The following is a 21,216-nucleotide window of genomic DNA, read 5'->3' on the forward strand; positions in this document are numbered from 1 at the left end:
AAACTCTGAGAGGTTTCAGTTTAATATGTTGCAGGCTCATTTATTGATAAAAAAAAATTATTTATTATAATATTGATGATAATAAATAATATAATAATATTGGGCTTGTTTTGGGCTTGTTTTTGAAGCTGCGGTTGCTTATTTGTCTCGCGAGAGTTGGCAACACTGTCTACGAGGCACAAGGCTGTGCCAGAGAGACGGATGTCACTTCTCATCAGTTCTCAGCACGTCTCAGTTCAGTGAACTGTTGTAGTTACTAGCATATACTTCAGGTTATTAGTTTATTTCTAGTCGGAGGGACTTTCACTCATGTCAGAAAGTTAGTAACTTTAGTAAATGATGGATCAGCGCTGACTAGGGTTGGGCGATGTCTCCTAAATTGGCAGTTGACGATGTTTACAGTAAAACATTGTGATGGATGATGATATCATCATTTTTTTTTATTAATACAAATATATAATTTACTATATCTGTATTTTACTATCTCTTTACATAAATACTATTTTCTACTTAAAAACTATATAATTTCGTTTCGTTTTACTAACCCAAACAATGACTCATCCGCGCTCTAGGTTGCACGTGAGGGGAAAAAAGTAGCTTCCTTCCACTTAGGAAGAGTTGTGCACTTTTTATTTTACATAAATTCTCTTGACAGAATTCTTTACATAAATACTATTTTTACACTCTTTACATAAATACTATTTTCTACTTCAAAACTATAATTTCGTTACTAACCCAGTGTTTTGTATGTTAATGCTGTTTTACGTGAATACCGAGTGAAGCACAAAGTTTTGTTCACAAAGGAAATAAATTTGCAGCCATGAATAGATTCATGCCGAGTGAGAGAGGTAGGCTGAGCCCAATTTAAGATTTGTCAGCTTTTTTATTCTGTTTTGCGATTTCCGTGAATTTTAACAATAGGCCTAAAATTAGTCCATTTTATCCCACATCTCTTTTCTTTTTTCTCAAATCTTCACTTGCGTTGCACCCATTTTCGCAGGGAATTATAAACGTTTCTTCCTTTCGTTTGTTTATAATTAAGTCTATTATACCCATTCACGTCCTTTACTGTGGGAAAGTAGAGAAACACTGTAGGACGAATAAACTACCTTTTTACTTAATTTTATTTAACACAGTTTGTGCTTGTTATTAGACTTGATAAGGCGAGTCAAGTTTATTTGAATGGCGCATTTCACACACACAGGCCATTTTACTTTCGTTTTCTTTGGCAGTGAATAATCAAACATAGCTTAAATGTCTTGACCCTGTGGAAGATAAAATTTGCTCTTCATAACTTTTACAACAAGTGTTGCTTTGCAACATCAGGAGAAAATATGAAGATGAAGATATTTGCGAAGGTGTCTACAGCTCGTGTTTCATCTCGCGCAGAGCGGTATATGACGCATCTTTGAGGGGAAATTACATTTTTTTTTAAACTAATATTTCATTTTCTTATATTCTTTAGGTTACCATTATTTACTGATAATAGTTTAAATGTTTTACAGGCTGTGGTGTGTTGTTTCACTGACGGAAGTGCTGAAATAAACACGCATGCTTATGAAATGGATGTTTGAGTCTCGTTTATTATTTCAAAATGTAGGCTATATCTGGCAAAGACTACAGTATTTAAAATAGAATATATGCATTAGTTATATTCTCAATTTAATTTACAGAGCAATCCCTGCAAAGTTTTTAGTTTAACTATAGAAGAGGATTAGTGTGCGTCGCACTCACAACAAGACTCGCAACTGGGGGCGCGGCATCACGATGGTGGCGCTCCACCGTGATGTCAGTCAGCCATCATCGTCCATCGGCACAACCCTAGCGCTGACTCGAGACGCGAACCGTTTAGAACGATTCAGTCCGATTTGTTGAACTGGTTCGAACCGGTTCAAAAGAACGATTTGTTCGCGAACCGGACATCAATGGACCAGAGACGGAGAGATTGCTAACAAAGTGATATTGTACTGAGTTGTGAGAGTGCTGTCAGTGCGAGTTTATTTTGTTTGTATCCGAGAGTTCTGAATAAACACGTGTCCCAGTCACGCCGAGCCCGTCTTCCTCCTTATTCTACCAACTTTGTAACACATGTAATGTACCATTACAGCTGTCGAGATGAACGAGTTACGAGTAAGTGTTGATTATAGCATTATTTTTAGATATGTTCCTATCATATGAAAAGCGTCAGTGACGCGCATTGAGTACACAGCGCAAACAAAGACACAACAGCAGTAATCGAATGTAATCCAGTTTATTGTGGGGATAGCTGGCTAGCCTAGCCCGGAGATCCTCACGCTTACCCCCCTTCTACTTAATCTCGTGCCGCGTTTGGTGCCTCCGCTGTGGGCGAGATGCAGTACTGGGGGTGATGTTGAAGGCCGACCGGCCAGTGCAGCCAGAGCTTCGGCGTACATGAGGTTTATCTCTAAAGATGTGACTCTGCGGATGTTGAGCAGAAACTCACGACTATGCCCATTTTAGAACAGATATACGTGACGAGGATGTACAAAAACACTGACTCACAAGATAGAAAACACTGTTCTGTCGGGAGAGAGAGAAGCCGCAGCACGAATAATAAAGTTCTGTGTGAACTTGAATAATTAGCTACACATCAGAAATCACTGATCACAGATCAGAAGGAACTGAAAAAAGATTTCTGTTTTCATTTGTACATCCAAACACTGAGAAACTGCCAGCATTCACTCGTTCACAAGCCATGATCTCTCGAGGACAAACAAATATGGTGCTCGCATGGGCGTGCCAAATTCTCTGTGCGGAGGAAAGGGAGGTAACCGTTCCTGTTATGACGTCATAACAGGAAAATTCAAGATCAGCTCGTCTGAGCTGTCATTTTCTCAAAGGCAGAGAAAGACGGCCAGAACTCGATTTACACCGATCAAAATTTCTAGACACTTGGGGATAATATTCAGGCTAGTGGAACTCATATTAATGTTGAAAAACCTCCTAAAATGAAAATGTCATGCCATGGGACCTTTAAAGCTGCAGAAAAGCATTTGCTTAGAGCAGGGGTTTTCAAACTGGGGTCCTCCAGAAGGTTCTAAGGGGTCCCCAGACAATTTCAGAGACTAAAAAGACAAAGCAAAAATAGATAAAGTGACAAACATTTCTTGCCGTATTATGTTTGCTTTGTATCTTTCTAGTGAGTTTTTCTCACTATAGTCCCCTTTATATTGCTCACTGGGGTTGTAAGGAAGTATTCATAATGCAGTACGTGAGCTGCTTACATACATTTATTGTGAAAGTTGCTTATACAAATAATTTTTAATAGAAAAAAATCTTTATTTTATACAGTTTATACATCCAACATTAAGTATAGGCAATTTAAGTTTGGAAACATATGTTGTATCTAGGGGGTCCCTCATAAAAGGTTAATCATATTTGGGGGTCCTTGGCATCATAAAGTTTGAAACCCCCTGGCTTAGAGAATAAATATTGTCCATTGGTGACTGGTGAGGACGCTTATTATCGTTACAGTTATCGTTCTTAATGTGAACAGGCCTTATCATTGTCAAATGTGTTTTTGACACCTTTTTGTTTTTAAAAACATAAGTTGTATGAACTCGGAATATGAACTAGAATCTTATGAGCCTTTAAGACTTGCCTCTACACAGTGTTAAACTTTCCAAGTATGTTTGCTTTGCAATCAAGTGTCTGCACAGAAACAGAAATATCCGCAGTGTTGCTCAATAGAAAGGAATGCTTGTGTTATAAGACACCATATCTTCCTTTTTTAATCCTCAATGCAAATTAAGCTCCAACTTGCACATCGCAAAATTAAATGCAAACGAGTACACCGCATCTTGAAACCTAGAAAAACCGCCCCGATCATTAGACTATTTACTTTAATTATCAGTAGTGCTCTGGTACCCACGTTCACGGGAGTGGCTTTATCTAACAACGAGACCGCAGCACACCTCACTTGAATGAAAGAACCTGGCGGACGTTACTCAAGGAAGATTTCTGCAGACTTTCTGACTTGAAGCAACGCGTTTTGAGCCATGGCGTACGCTTGGTATTGGATGAGCATCGTAAGTAGATCCGCGTCATGCTTTGGACTGCACAGAAAACTTTATTAACTTCCAATATAGAACAACTTGTAGTGATCAAAGGAGATTCCTTTAAGGAGTTGACAAATGTAAACACGTCAGGATTAGGTTGACCGTTGTACTTGTATACACAGACTCACTTACTACAAAAACAATGTTACTATTTGAAGTTAGGCGTTGTCTGATATAGCCTACTGTTAATAGTTTTTAATGCGTTTGCATGGGTTATAAAGTTTGCATTTAAAGTCAGAAAGAAAGTTGTTCAAAGAATGCCATGCTTATACGCTGAAAAAATAAACTTAAGTGTAAAATCAAAGTGTCAACCCTAAATAATAGTTCAATTATGATATTAGTATTGTAATATAAAATTCAAGAGGAAAAAAAATCTGATATGTGAATTCAGGTTGATTGGGACACTTTGCCATTGATATGAATGGGGAAAAGTGTCCCATTCAACCTGAAGTCATCCTATTTTCTCAAGGATGGTTCTTTTGACTCAGTTGATGCTTTTGACTGTTCTGTAGGTTTATATTCCTCAGACAGACTGTAGTTTATTCATCATATTGGGCGTAGTGACATGTTAAACCCTTAGGTTATTGTAAATGCTGACAGGACGCTAAATCACTATTCTTTCTTTATTTCTGTCTGTCTGTATTTCTTTCTAGAATGGTGACACTTCTTTGCAAGAAAAATCCTATGTTCCTCAGACCTCAAGATTCCTGGTAAACCATAATTTACAGTTTTATATTTAACGCGTTGTTTCACATTAGAATATGCTTATATCACATGGTTCCCACGGGCATGGAAAACCTGGAAATATCAGATTTCAAAAGTGTGCTTTAAATTAAAGTCATGCAAATGAGCAAAATCGAGTGAATTTCTATAGCAAAAATAGAGTTTTATAGGTATCCTCGTTGTATAATATTTCATTGGCTTGAAATTGCACTTTGTGAATGTGATGTGTATGAAAGTCGCTTTGGATAAAAGCGTCTGCTAAATGCATAAATGTAAATGAAATCATTTTTATTAATAATAATAATAATAAAAGGTCTGTATCCTGTAACAATGAATGACTGGAAAAGTTCAAATTCAAATTCAAAATGCTATACTAACGCAATTTTTGTTATGTGTGTCTTTAAGAAACCTGCTCAAGTATATACTTTTCATGCTTTGGCTTCTAACGGAGCATTGACACCCTCTTGTGGACTATAATAGTCTCTGCGAGTCACAGCCTTTCAGTTTAGCTTAGTTCTTGCTCCCAATCTAGCTAGTGTCACAGATATAAACTGTAATTCTCCAAAGCCATGAATGTTTTATTGCCCAGCTCTGCCATGTTTGCACATCCAGCCCAGAAAATGTAAGACAGCATTCCTTATTGACACAATTCTCCATCTACCTCAGTGAGCCGTACCCTTAAAAAACAGCAGTGGAATGCATTTAATGAAGGTGCAGTGCATTAAATAGATTGACTTTGTATAGCTAGAATGCACTTGTTTGTTAGTACGTCCCTGGCTGGGCGGCGATGTTTCAGTGACCCGTGACAGCGTCGTGAAATGTTCTCTGGGACATTTTGTTACTATATATATATTTCCTAAAACTCATCAGGAGCTCCAGTTACAGAGACACACACCGGGCACCGGACTGGCAACGCCGCTAAACTCAGTATAAGGCATAATGTTAGCTAGTATATTATGAATACAGGGAGTTTTAGGAGGATAAATGAAATAATCATGAACATGTGTCGCTGAGATTCTCTCAAGATAACACAGCTGGTTTGACTCGCTCTGTGAGCTCGCAGAAGATATGCTCAGGTGTGTCTGACACTTATGGATGCCAGATACACTCATGCATAAACATGTCTGTGGTTCAGAGATTTTTTTGAGCAGCTTAAATCATTAATGATAATTAATCGTCTTCTGCCTTCAGGTGTTAATGTCAGTTAATTTTCACTTAGCTTGAGTCTAAGTGCTTCTGATTTTTACAGGAAGGTATGTGGGTGTGTCGAACCTTTTGTTTTACCAAAATTATGTGTTTGTGTGTGCACAAATGCAGGATGTTCCTCTGCAGAAGGTCGAGACTCGCTTGTTCCTTTATGCATTGAGTTAGTCAAGTGTGGACATCATTGCTTTAGTTTTGGAGGTTTTGCCAAAACTCTTCTTTAGGGACCGTCGAATTGGCGTCGCTTTATCTCATAGCGTTTTTACTTTCAGCGTCACAATCGCCCTCTATTCGAGCTACATGCCCTAATCTGTGCTTTTTCCTCCTTGATCACATCTCAAAGATTTATTTGTGATCTTGTCTCTTTGCGTGACTTGAGCATTCTTGGGTTGGGTCGCTGTATAGTGACAACCTAGCTTATTATTATCAATAAAAATAAAGGGAAATCTTTTGAAGCGTGATTGTTACTGTCGCTTTTGATCAATTTAATGCATCCTTGCTGGATAAAAGTATTAATTTCTTTAGAAAAAAAAACCTTTACATTTCAGGCTCTATCAATTCCTATTAATATGAATAAGATTATCCTACTTTTGGTTTCAGGTTAAAACAGACTGACCTCATAATTTAACTTTAGTATATTTTGCCCTCTGTTTGACTGTTACTATTATCTATTGCAGTGTTAGCTAAGTAGCTCTCTGGGAATAATTAGCAATGTGATTTTATAATATCAGGTTCCTGTGGGCTTCTTTCTCAATCGACATCATGCTGTGGATTGATGCTAAGCGTCTCAGTGTGCTGATGTTGATTAAGGCTTCATATGTCGAAATGAAGACCCCAGGAATGCAAGTCAGCATTTCCAGTCAGGTGGTGTCTTTGAGAGTTGAGAGGATTGATACCTCGTAAAAATTAAGCAATAAGGTAAGAGGGGATGTGTTATATTTTGAATATACTACTTTGCAGAAGAAAAGATTACATAGGCCGGACCCACTTTATATTAGGTGGCCTTAACTACTATGTACTAATTAATCGTTTGATACAATGCACTTATTGTGTACATACATGTTTTACATTGTACTTACGTTTTTAAAAATACCTGCATGTAATTACATCTGTAATTAATTTATGTAATTAGATATATAATTACGCTGTTGACACTTCCCTTACAACTAACCCTACCCTTAAAGGTGCACTATGTAAAAAAAATTCAGTAAAATATCCAAAAACCACTAGGCCAGTGTTATATATTTTGTTCAGTTGAGTACAATATCCCAAATGTTTCCAACTATTTGTAAATCGTGAGAAAATGGCTATTTTAACCAAGGAACCGGGACGTCTGAGGATGTCGCCTGTCAATTGCGTCATACTTGCGTTACCCTTTGCAGAAATGCTTTACTCTTACTGCAAGTGTTATAGCAGCCGCAGAGCTAATTAATTGAATTATTAACATAATTTTCAACACACTCAGATGTGTCTAATATGATAAACAGAGCTGCGTTACCTCATACTCATGACCGGAAAAGCGGAAATGGTGCCAACATTCCCGCAGCTCGCGAGGCGTGTGTTCCGCTCTTCTTATTAACAATCGCTCCAGCGGCCTTGCTCAGCTCCCACAACACTCGGTCCTGCTCTGCTTCATACTACAGTAATGTTAATAATCACATCCATGAACATGATTTCTGCCCGAGTCCTATCCCGATTCTTTCCACTGGCTGTGAGGTGAAGACCACGTCCCTGCGCTCAAACGTGGCATCATCAAACTACGCCTTTGTTTTGAACAGGCGACCTCTAGTGGACCTAAAAGTTACATAGTGCAGCTTTAAACCACACCTGTCCCTAACTTTACCCGTATCCCACCTCAATATCAGCAAACATGTGTGCAATACAATATGAACACAATAGGCTAAGTACATTGTACTTATTTTTTGATGTAAGTACATAGTAGTTAAGGCCACCTAATATAAAGTGGGACCAATAGGCCTACTTGATGTGACATTATTCTCAGATCATATAATATTATATAATACACCAAAAATGGTATGTTTAGGATTTGTTTCTTTCTTAGAAGCAAAATGAAAACCTTGTTTTATGAGAGCCTCGTCCCAACTGGGAACTGAAAATCCCCCGCCCAATCTCAGTAATGCTGCAAGAATTAAGTTTTGTTGTTTTTAGTCAATTCAATTGAAATTATTCTGTGAAAATAACACTTTTCACATTTTAACACAGCAAATCCGAGTCTACTTTGCTATACTTAACATTGATTGCACAAGTTTCTGAAAGATAATTTAATTACTTCCAGGCAATGAATTGACTCCGAATAGAGTTAGGTAAGCCGATTTCTCATGGTATAAAAAACTTTAAAGCGCTTTGACACATAGATTGGCTGTCTAACACGCACAACCGATTGAACATTAGATGTCAGTTGGAAATTATGGATGTTCACACCCAGGGCTATATCTCACTGAACAGGCATGCTTTGTTCTCAGCATTTGGGGTGGATACTAGCTGCACACCGTGTTGAGCCATTTGAGGTGAATATTTCGTAAGCGCAAGTCCCTGATTTCGGTTCTTCACATTTAAAACTTTATTCAGTGCACTGATGATTGAGAAGCTCTTGCTAGACACTCATTGTAAAGATATCAAGCTTCCTTCCCATGAAATGTGACTTCATACTTGATTAGGAGTATTTTTAGGGAATAGTTTGCATGCTTTAGCTTAGTTTCACTTGGCAGCAGACATACTAATAAAGCACAGGAAGACTGGCCCTGACCCTTGCATTCGTAGCTTATTTTTTGTCACGTATATATAGTCCCCTGCCACTATAAGTCAGAGCACCTTTGTTCAAATTAGTTTGTACTTTGTTTCATTTGTTGGTTCAGGATTTTTAGTGTCTGTATGCATGTCTTTCAAATACACCATAAAAATAGCTATAAACCTTTACCTTTGGATCATACCGTGTGAACATGCAAACATACGCCCTGGATATCCCTGCTTTAAGGCAAGACACTACATGCAAAAACATTTTTTTTTTTTGTTCACTGGTTAAATTTTGAGATTTGGCTTTTCATAACGCGTTTTAAACGTGTCAGACTAGTAGACACAACACAATACACTTTTATCTATTTGCGTCTGTGGATTTTAATTACAATACATACCTTTGAAAGCCATTTTTTTTCTCTCATGCACTGAGCCAGAAATCAGTAGAACTTACATTCACAAAACTTCAGTTTTATTCCTATTTACAGTATAACCTAAAAGTTTTTATAGAGTTTTTTAATATTTATCCCTGATTTTATACATTTCATTCTGAAAACATGGTGATTTATTTGTGTGCTGTTGACAGTTTTTTCTTTCTTCAGATTCATGGAGTGATAAAATAGATATCCCTCTCTAAAAACCTGGCTTTATCCAATGTTCAGATTTTTGTTCTGGAAATGTATGCAAATGAGTGCATATTTAATTAGGGTATGCCTCGTTTGCATATTTACATTAATTTATAGTATTTGCATTTCAGAAATCTTGTTATACAAAAAAATGTCTGCAATTCTTCATGTGAAAGTATGGTGATATCTTTGGTTCGTTTTTTACTCTATTCACTTGGTGCGTCTTGCCTTAAAAGTGTTTCTGACATCTCAGTCATGTGGTATAAATTCCATGTGCTTCCATATTTAGCCATTCCTCCTTCCCTCCCTCCTCTTGAGCCTGCCTCCAGTAAGTGCCCTAGCCACACCCCCTTTTCCCCTGACCACTCCCCAGGCTCCTCCCCCTGCTCCCTGTGCAGGGGGAACATGCTGTAGCTCAGACAGCAGACACAGCAGAGCCACAGAGACGCCACCACACACTCAGCACCGGTAGACATGGGCCAGATCTTAAGCTGGATCCGCGGCACACAGGACCAACCGGGCCTACAGGATGTCGCTGTAGAGCAACAGGTGCTGCTTACTGGATATAATCATATTGAGGTCTCAGAGAGTACCGTGCATGCATGGGTTTGCTTAAGTGTGTTTGAGGTGCAGTGAATGACTTGACATTGTGAGGATTGTGCTTTTCAACTTTGAAAACTGAGTTTTTGTTCGGTGTAAGTGCTCTGGTCAGGAGCTCTTGGCTTTGGTCCCACGGCAACCCTCTGAGGGAGGAGGAGTGCTGGAATGTGTGGGGAATGCCAGGAAATGTGTTAGAAAAAGTGTAAGGGACTTTTAGCACTTGAATAAAGCTCCACCAAGGACTTTTCAGTCCCTGTTATCTGTTTTACTGGCAATATGACAAACCCAGATGTTGCAATGCGCAGTAGTTGTTAAGTGATAGCATTTCTGGGTGTGTTTCACTGTGATTCATTAGACTATTAGTGATATGTTTTTTGTAGAATTTGCAATGATGCTGTGTTAAAATGAATTCATAAAACCTGTGGTTTGCTTTATTAATTGAAACTATTTTGCCTGGTATTGCCTTCTCTTGTTCTGACTTTTGCATCTAATATTCATTTTCCTAGTATGTCAGTCACTTATATCACAAGTTTGCTTCCTGCAACCTAAAACTGGTGTTATGCAGACGTCATGGGTAGCTGTCATTTTGAGCATGAGCAGAGCTCTCTGATATGGCTGATGTTGGCCAATAGGCTTCTATCCAAGTGCTGTACATTCCCACAGTGCAACATGCCAACCTGGTTCAGCATCAGCTACTGAGGTTAATGGCCCGAAGGAAGACGGTGCTCACTTTCACTGTGAAGAATGTGCCTTAATTTACATTGATATTTTAAAATGTAACAAAAAAAGTTGGGTTTCACTTTATTGTGATATTCCTTTTAACACATTATGCTGACTATAATTAATGTTGCACCTACATGTCTACTAACTAACTTGTACTTGCTAAGTTACTTATAGTCAGTATAATGTCTGTTGGGGAGCATCACAATAAAGAGTTATCAAATATTAAGCAGACAGTCTACTAATACTCTAATGAGAGTTAGTTGACATGTAGTTGCAAAGTTACTTATGGTCAAAAGAATGTTCAAAAGGGACCTTCAAAATAAAGTGTTACCAATAGTTGTGAGTTACATCTGCCCAGAAATGTATTTATTTAAACCTAATTTTTGTCATATTGGTTGATATTAGTGAACTATAACAAAACAAAATTATTTTGATTGATTTAAATATTGCCAGAACATATTTTTGGTCATTGTTTTGAATGCCTCACAATGTAGTAATGATGATAATAATAATAATAATAATAATAATATAATTTTAAAGTATTTTATTTTCATTTGAAAAGACTTATATAAGATAATATCTAACATATAACGATCAACTGAAACAAGGCATTACAGATTTAATAATTGAACAAAGATACTGGTTCAAAGCACGTTTGGTATCTGTTATCTTTTTCCAGGTTAATCAAAGATTGCTTTATCATATGAGTATATCTGTAAATGTATCATATAGTTCGTTACCCAAATAGACTTATTTTAATAAAATAGTTGAAGAAGTTGTTTTATCTAGGGACAAATGATCAGAACCATTTGGGTATTGGCCGATATTACAGATTTTTAAATGTATCAGTATCTGTAAATATTGGGTATACATACTGTATGATGAAATTAGATATTTTAATTATGCATGCTCATTTCCCCTATTTTTACATTGTTTTACCTCGTCATCTTAACTTAAAGTTAATCTCTAAAAACACAAATAATTGAATAACATGGTTTATATGTATTCTATAGCAAATCTGGTAACATTAACTGATAACATTTTAAATGATTTATAGTTTTTAATGTTTCATTTTTAATTTATTCTCACCAAATAATATATATATAGGCTAACCTTTGGGCTAGAAATACAGTTGCAACACTTTTCTGTGTTGGGGTATTTTAAGCACTAATTCTGTTGTCAAGTGAGTTCAGTGTATTGTAACAGTGTATTGATCTACAGTGGTTTGTGCGCTCATTTAGCCACGCATTATTGATCTGAATAGCTAGAGGAACATGTGTTCCAACAGTGTGTAGTTCCAATAGCACACAACTATTTCTATGTTTGGGTGTGCACACGTGCATATATCGGTGTATTCGCAGACGCAGCAGCTAATATTGGGTATTTAAAGCATGAGATGGTATTTTTGTACCCCAGGTTGTCTCAAAGTTGGACTGTCAGATTTGTCAGCTGTTGACCTAATACACAATAATACCGCCTGAATGCAAACAAGTTCCCTGGCATTGCCTGCGCTTCTGCTGTAATGCAAACATTGTAGGCCTATTTAAGTTGTGTTTTTTCTGTTGATTTTGTAAAGGTTATACATCCTGCCTGGAAGGTTCAAGGTTTGAATGCACTTGAGTCCATATGGGGATCTCACACGTTCTGAGCATGATCAGATGCTGAATCAAAAATTGCCTAATCATTTTGCAAAGATGATGTCATCATGAGCTATGCACACTTGTGCAACAAGAGCTCTGTTTTTACTTTTCACCAAATCCTCCCTAGGCAACATTTTAAGGCATCTACACTGTCAGAAAAAAGGGACCGTGCTGTCACTGAGGCAGTACCCTAAGGTACAAAAGTGAAAAGGCACTAAATGTACTTTTAACGTACTAATATGTACCTTTAAGGCAGGGGTTTTCAAACTCCATGGTCCTCCAGAAGGTTCTAAGGGGTCCCCAGAAAATTTCAGAGAATAAAAAGACAAAGCTAAAATGGATAAAGTCTACCGAATATTCTAACTGTTTTATTTCTAAATGTTTCTCTCCTTTCTTGCCGTATACATTCCAGAATTGTCTGTTTGCTTTGTATCCTTCCAGAGTTTTTCTCACCATAGTCCCCTTTATCTCGCCCACTGGGGTTGTAAGACAGTTTTCTTAACACAGTACGTAAGCTACTTACATTTATTGCGAAAGGTGCTTATACAAATAATTTTGAATTGAAAATGTTCTTCTTCGGGTTTATACATCCAACATTAATAGCCAATTTAAGTTGGGAAACAATATGTTGTATTTATAATGTCACACTTACTATTTATCTAACAGTTTAAATGTTTTTTCGAGCATAAAGATAGATGGATTTTAGGAAGGGGGTCCCTCATAAAGGTTCATCATATTTGGGGGTCCTTGGCATCATAAAGTTTGAAAACCCCTGCCTTTAAGGTATTAATGCATACTTTTAAAGTACTAATGATATGCATTTAGGGGTAAGGTACAAATATGTACCTTTTCACTGTTGTACCTTGGGGTACTGCCCCAGTGACAGCGCTGTACCTTTTTTCTGAGAGTGTAATTGTGTCAGAAAGCATTATGCTGCCTTATAAGATACCTAATTTTGGCAAAACTATTATTATTTATTTTCTATTGTTGTTAAGTCTTACGATTGTGTGGGTTAAAGGGATGTTTGTCTTCACGGGGAGATAAGAGAATGTCTCCATCCAATTTCAAGGTTTTTATCGTCACAGGACAGCACAGCAGGAATTTTCCATTGTTTTTCCCTTGGTATAATAACACTTGTTGGAATTGTACTGGTCAGACGAAGTCAGAGCATTGTGTAACAACCCATTGACACATATGCAACTAAGATAATTCAATAAGCTCTTTTTATTTCATCACTTTGTCGCTTGTCCTAGTCAAACTCTCTGGCTGATGTAAAACTGTTAATAGAGTCTTGAGACAAGACTTTCTGTTGACAGGTTTGCTGGGTTGCACACACCAGACAAACAGATATCTTTTGACAAGATACAGAGTCCGGGGCTGGATTTTCTGACGTGGTGATTTCATTCGATCTTACATTAGCAAACCCTAACAAAGCAAATCCCACAATATAGTACAAGAGTCAAAACATGTTAATGACCGTTAAAAGAAATAATTACATTTCTCTAATTATGTTTTTTTTTTTGTATATGCAAAATACCAATGTCAACTCAATCTCTGTCAATCTTTACACTATTTGTGTAGCACACATTGCTTCCTAAGTAGCAGGTAGCTGCCTATGTAGGCCGTAGACAACAAGGCCGCTCAGCTCACTAAATTTTGGAACAGAGCTTAAGATTTTGTTACCATACAGCCCTTATTCACGAAGACAGACAGCAGCAAACTTGCTTCAAATGCCCACTGACTCTTGGGCAGAAACTCAGTCAACAAACATGCAGAGCAAACTACTAAATATAGACACTGTTGCAGCACAGAACATCAGGTGTACCTTCAGCTGGTTTCAAAGGTAGTAATACTCATATATATTCGCCTTATCGCCTGAAAGTGGCCCTCACAGGGCATTCGGCTATCTAAGTGAGATTTGTGTTATGTTTTATTTATTTTTTAGTATATACATTTTTTCGTTATGAGTAGAGATGCATGATTAATTTTTAAAAGTTTGCAATCTCATTCCTAAATGACAACGATTCACCTGTGACTATTAAACCTGACAAAATCTCATCGGGATATTAAAGGGATGGTTCACCCATAAATTAAAATTCTGTCATCATTTACTCACCCTCATGTTGTTCCAAACCTGTATGAGTTTCTGAGTTGAACACAAAAATAAAGAATGTTGGTAACCAGACAGTTGACAGCACCCAGTGACTCCCATAGTAGGAAAAAAAAATACTATGGAAGTCAATGGCTATTGTCAACCGTTGGGTTACCAACATTCCTCAAAATATCTTCTTTTGTGTTCAACTGAAAAAAGAAAATGTGGAACAACATAAGGGTGAGTAAATGATGACAGAATAAAACATTTTGGCATAAATGTAATATGAGATTCTGCTCCCTTTTGGAGCCTGTCTCTAGCGGCCAGTCGACGGATTGCAGTTTAAGTCACTTCCGTATTGGCTTCAATATAAACTGGGGGAGGTTGCCTCTTGATTTTTGGCTGAACTATCCCTTTAAGATCTGCATTAGCGCTGCCAATGATCCAGAGACAGCAGTTGTCATGTAGGCTATAAGTATAAAACAGCTTCACAAACAGTCTTTTCAACTACACTGTATCATTATTTCTGTGTTACAAATATTCTTACTATCAAATACTGGGATATGTTTATTGTTAGGATATAAACACTGATGTCTATAGTAGCAATCAAAATAGATTAAATCGCCTTTTGAAAGTAACATGGTGCTTCAAATGATGATTGTATTACATCTGATGGTTGAAAACAAGTGATTGTTAAAAAATGTGTTTGTCATTGAATCATTCACTCACACTGAGTTTTTTTTTAAATCATTCAGAGTAATTAAACGTTTTAAATAGACTGCAGCAATTAACATTTTTGTCAGAACCTCTAATGTTTAGTTGTTTGTTCAGAATCGTGGGAGAATCGTGATCTCTCTTTGAAACAAAAAAATTGTGAATTTATCCAGAATCGTGCAGCCCTAGTTATGAGGAAACATTGCGTCATAATGTGCTGACTCTGTCATATCGCACCTGAGGGTTATTTCTTCATCAGTGCCACACCTTGTGTTTTCAAAAAATGTCTGATTTCTTAAGTTAAAAGCTGAGTCAATTGGGTTCATATTCATGTGTATGCATGCATATGACTTTCTTATTATACTTTACTGTCGTTTGTCCCAAAACTATCGCAATTATTATGAGAGTAAACCTCTTTGTGTACATTCGGGGCTGTGTCTTTTCTCAGAACACAAATGGAAAGCCTTAAGTGAAAGGGAATGCATTGCCTGTATCTTAAATACACTCTAAAAAAAAAAAGGTTCTATATGGCACCAAAAATAGTTCTTGGCTCGTAATCATAGGGGAACCTTTTTTAGTGCTATATAGCACCATTTTTGGTGCTTCAGTGGTTCTTCAGAGGTTCTTCAGCGGTTCTTCAGAGGTTCTTCACCGGTTCTTTGACTAAGGTGCTATATAGCACCTCTGAAGAACCACTGAAGCACCAAAAATGGTGCTATATAGCACTAAAAAAGGTTCCCCTATGATTACGAGACTTTTTTTTTTAGAGTGACCTCATGAAATCTAAATGGGATGGCTTCTAGTCCATCAGACATGGACCATCAGGTTTAAAGCTTTCTATTTGCTAGTGTTCACCAAGAATATGACAAAATTAACTTTTAGCAGATACATGCATATAATTTCCCTTTTTCCTGAGAGAAAAAAAAATTTGGGCTACAAAATGCGAAAGCCCTGTTTCAATTGAAAACGTCGTCACAAGACAGAAAAACGCACTTTCACGAGGTCTCTATGATCAAATCAATAATTGGTGCTTCAGGCTCTGAATGAAAGCACCGGAAATATCATGGAAATCATGTTGGAAATTGGGAATGCTAACGGATAACTTTCTTCAGCTATATTAGAACTCACGGACCGCTCAAACAAACAGAGCAGTGTTTTATTAGAGTGACCTCAAAGTTGTGCAGAGCGTTTACAGAGCCTGGTTTGTTTTTGAATGTTTTCTATTCAGATTGTCAGTTCTGAGCCTGCAGAACTTGAATTGCATAGACACTGAGACACTCATTCTTTGGCCTTCTGAGATTCATTCCTAGATTTGATCACCTCTCGACCTCTACATGTGGGTGGGTAACAGTGCTGGTGACAGACTCATTTATTAACAGATAAGACTTGTTATGCAACACTCCTGTTTAGTCACCCTTTTGTCCTGCTGAAGCCTGCTTCATGTTTTTCACGCTTTAAAAACCCCCAACACATTTCCAGATCAGATTCACTTGGGAATCATCATTTACGGAAGTAAAATGGGTTGCAAATGACAATTTATGCTGACTTTAATCAGATGGACGGTAACAAAATCTGACTTGGTTAGTTGTTCTGTCAGGGGTTGATAAACTCAAGCACTGCAGTATCTGTTGGATTTGGTTAGTGGTTCTTTCCTGTTTTCCTTATTTGGTTTCATTCAAAGGTCCCCTGCCTCAGAAGTGGGTCTGTGGAATGCAGCTACATTCCAGCCTGCACATGTCAACAAATATTGAAATTTAGGTGTATGTTGGAGAGTGTCGTGTTTTGTGAGACTTGTGACGTGTTTTATCTCCGCCCAGCTGCACCCACTGTGACTGACTTTGCTGTCACCCATGTGTGAGCTTTTTCACATGGACGAAAGCTTTCTGTGAGATTGTGCAAGCAAATTGTGCAAAATGTACTTATGTATTGTATACAGCGGAAAAACTATTGTAATACCATGATTTTGGGACACGACTGTAGCTATACTGCATACAAATGCCCATGACCCATGCCCTACAACTGTTGTACCCCTGGGAATGCAATTTCAAGACCGGCCTGTGTCTCTGGCCTCTCCCTTTCAATTTCCTGTTCAGCGACAATATAGGCTGACGTTGTCATACTCAATTCTAGTCAGAATATGAGTATGATAATGCTCTGTTGGGCTGTGCTTATGGGGCGTGTTTCAACCGAACCAGGAAAGACCTCAATTGGATAGACCTACAACCAATCAGAGCAACGCATAACGTTAGTTGTCAAATGTCAACAGAACTCAACTGCACAGTGTTGCCAAGTCCGCGGTTTTGCCGCGGGCTGTTTTTCCATGTCCGCGGGTTGCAGCGACCCCAATTATGTGATATTTAGACCCAGGAACCTAGGCAACCCAGCCAAAAAACACATATTTTACCCCCCAAACGCCTTTTTTTCCGGAGAACCTCCCCGGAAAGCTATTGGGCTTGTTTTGGGCTAGTTTTGAGTAGCAATTGGGCGGGTTTTGTTGCTAAAACTTGGCAACCCTGTGCACGCGCGCTGGAAGAAGTAAGTGTAAACGATGTTTGCCAGTGTTGTAAAAAAGAATTTAAGGATACACAGAGTTTACTTACCAACACGATCATAATTTCTGAGAGAAATAGTAAAGGTGAATGCATATACGAACAAGTTCTCCGTTTAGGATTAGAACAAATTCAACCCAAGCGCTCTTTGGTGACGTGGATGCTTACTGCGTTACTGTTTATCATCTGTCCATAATCATCTAAAGCCCGCCCTGACAATCTGATTGGTCCGAACAGCTTCTGTTCGGGCATAGTTGCTCCCCAACGGATCAAGACCGAACTGCCGACCTCAAATGTTGTGGGCGGGCCTAAGTTCGGCTGGCATCCAGGCTAGCGACAATATGCACTACTCTTCAAATGTTTGCGTTCAGAAATTAATACTTTTATTTAGCATTAAATTGATCAAAAGTGAAAGTAAAGACATTTACAATTTTACAAAAGTTTTCTATTTCACATAAATGCTGTCCTTTTAAACTTTCCATCCATTAAAAAATCCAGAAAATGTCCACAAAAATAGTTGTAAAACAAAAAAAAAAACTGTATTTCAACATTGATAATAATAATAAGAAATGTTTCTTGAACAGCAAATCAGAAAATTTGAATGATAATGTGACACTGAAGATTTCAAAAATGCAGCTTTGCCATCGCAGGAATAAATTACATTTTAAAATATAGTAAAATATAAAACCGTTATTTTAAATTGTAATAATATTTTACAATATATTGTTTTTAAATAAATGCAGCCTCGTGAGCATAAGACAACATGTTTTATATGTTTAAAGCATATTTTTTATAGTTTTAGTATGTTTAGTGCTATCAAATGGATTAATCGCGATGAATCGCATCCAAAATAAAAGTTTGTAACATAATATATGTGTGTGTACTGTGTATTATTATTGGGTCAAAGGCGAGACGTCACAATTTTGGTGTCCGCATTAAATAAAATGTACAAAAGTCTTTTTGTATACATAAAAAAACACGTAAAATGCAAGTTAAGTGTCTACTTTAATATTTCAAATCACTTTTAATAAAATGTCAACATATGGGGGAAATAATGTTCCAAAGTGTAAAATTGTCATTCAGCGTAATGGTCCGGACTTTGTTTTTGCCATTACATCTTTAAATAAACATAAAATACAAAGTTAAAAAATAGATTTAATTTTCTTGGCATTTTCAAATAAGTGTTGGCTGTGTTATATTAAAAGGACTGTCTTATTTTATGTTTTAGTATTTAAATAACCAGGGGACTTTTGTCCCGAAAATGCCGTTTGTAAGAGATCATTCGTGTAACCGGATCAAAAAGCCATTCTGAAATCATATAAAAACAGATAGTCATTCGACAGTCTGTGACATCATCAAAAGGCACCCTGAAGACCATGTGGTGCTGCAGACAAGTGAGTTCATTGTTCTTAAATATTTGATAATTCCACCTTCTCATGGTGTGGTAGCAAGTTACAAAAACACATGTCATTCATAAATATAGCTGCAAGGAGTAATTTTTGGAGCCAAGCAAGTCAGAAAACAAAGTGACAAGCTAAGCAAGCATGACAGAGAGCATCAGAACAGTAGAATAAAATGCTTATTTTTCAACATCTGCTTCTGCCATCATTTACCCAGGAATATTATTAATCGCGATTAATCGATTTGACATCAAATTTAATTCAAATTATTATTATTATTACATTTTATTTTACATTATTGTGACTGTGCTTCCTCTCCAGTAAAATTACCCTCAAAAACATACTCTAGCTTAATTCGCTTTATTAAGAATAATTGCTCTTGCGTATTAAGTGATTGGAATTAAACTGTGAGTGGGTTTATGTAAGTGTATACGTGTACTCGTCCAATTAAGTCTTTCTGGGGGGTATTCCGGAAAGCAAGGTTAACCTACCGTCACATATACCTTGAACTCTCGGTTGATTTACCCCAACCTTGCTTACTCAAGGTACGCTGGTTCCAAAAACGATTCCGCGAGTAAGTTCAGCCAACTCAGAGTATGTTAACCGTGAACACACAAGACATTCTCAACAGAGCAACGAATCGATGATTCACCATGGAAACAGACGCTAAGAAAAAGCGCGCCATTCTACTTCCTCTTCTTCTTTTGTTTAATGCCGATTTACATAACCTACTTAGTGCACATCGCCACCTATTTGGTGGTTGTGCAATCAACTTTGCGTTTGATAAGTAATCTTAAAAAATATACAGTATATATTGTTTGTTTGATGCTAATTGATTGAATGCAGTTCCATGTGTGAGCTCACACATGGATGACAATAAAATAAATAATAAATATATTTTAATTGAATTAACATTTAAACTTATTTTTAATTTATTTTTATTCTAATTCTTTAGAATTAATATATACTATTGTATATTATATAACTGAAACATGTGTTTATATTAATAACTATATTAATATATTAATGATATAAAACGCATCTGAATACCTCTTAAGCAAACTAACCCTGGAACATAACCTGCTCCGGAGCAGGTTATGTTCATAGAGTGAGTTGCCATGGTTACTTGCATACCCTGAAAGTTACCTCCGTTTTTGGAACCGAAAGTTGAGGTTATCCGCTAACGTACTCTTATGCATACCCACAATCTGCTTTCTGGAATACCCCCCTGCTGTTTGCTCAGTCAAATCTCTGTGCTTTTCAGCCCAGTATAGAAGAGGTCCTTGTGTTTTCTGAGCCATATTTATCATGTTGACATGACACCCACCTATTTTTGTCAGAGGTGTTTCATTGTATCATAGTGATCAACTTTGACTTTTATGCTTAACTTTGCCCGATATGTACACCAGATGGCACTCTTCCACTATAAATATTGGCTGAGTTTTGTTCTTTTCGGGGTTTGTAATCAAAATGGCATCCTGTCTGAACAAACAAACCAGATTTGCCTTCTGTTTTACCAGTAGGTGGGTACATAAAGGCAGTGAGTCGAAGTGTGCAGTGGCTACGTAACTATGCTGTGTTCCTCTTACATAAGCACTGGCACCGATTCTGCACCAAGTCCGAGCTTCCGTTTAAAGCAGGGCTCATGACTCACCCAGTTGTTTTTCTTTCTCAGTCTTTGCTTTCTGCTGTGCATTAACTCATTTCTCTCTTTCTTTCTCTCTATCTCTCTCTGTTCCTTTTCCATATTCTGGGTGTGGCACATGTGATGCTTTTCTCTCTTTCTCTGGGCTGGTGGTAGGTTGTGCAGTTCAGATTCCTGAGCAGTGAGTGTACCGGACACACCCTGCCAGACATGTACTGGAAGGTTTGTGCCTGCAGCCCTGAACTACGTCTTTTTCTTCACCGGCCTCGACAGAAATGTGCACTGCTTATCAGTCCAAACTGACCCAGAACCCTTCAAACCACTGCAGTGGGCCTATCTTTGACACCCATAACCACCACCCCATGTCCAACTTCCTTAGTTGTATGGAAACAGTCTTGTGTTTATTTTTCCTGGCTTGCTGTGCAGATAGGCGGAACTCTTTCTCTCGACCAATCCGAACACTGATGA

General features: G+C 37.5%; 1 protein-coding gene across 41 annotated transcripts in view; it reads left to right on the plus strand.

Annotated features, from left to right (window-relative positions):
* The window catches only part of cast (calpastatin), a 54,737-nt gene that overhangs the window by 2,825 nt on the left and 30,696 nt on the right, over window positions 1-21,216 (plus strand). For 23 of the 41 annotated variants that reach the window (XM_079834467.1, XM_079834492.1, XM_079834493.1 and 20 more), the window contains exon 1: window positions 9,778-9,934. The exons of 5 other annotated variants lie outside the window; for them this stretch is intronic. In XM_079834467.1, coding sequence (XP_079690593.1) covers window positions 9,860-9,934 — 75 coding nt within the window. In that variant the 5' untranslated portion in view covers window positions 9,778-9,859. Of the gene's footprint in view, window positions 1-4,732; window positions 4,790-9,777; window positions 9,965-21,216 lie in introns of those variants that run through there. 13 more of the 41 variants (XM_079834471.1, XM_079834456.1, XM_079834489.1 and 10 more) reach the window with 2 other exon arrangements.

Source organism: Gobio gobio (assembly GCF_949357685.1).
Source record: "Gobio gobio genome assembly, chromosome: 14".
NCBI lineage: Eukaryota > Metazoa > Chordata > Actinopteri > Cypriniformes > Gobionidae > Gobio > Gobio gobio.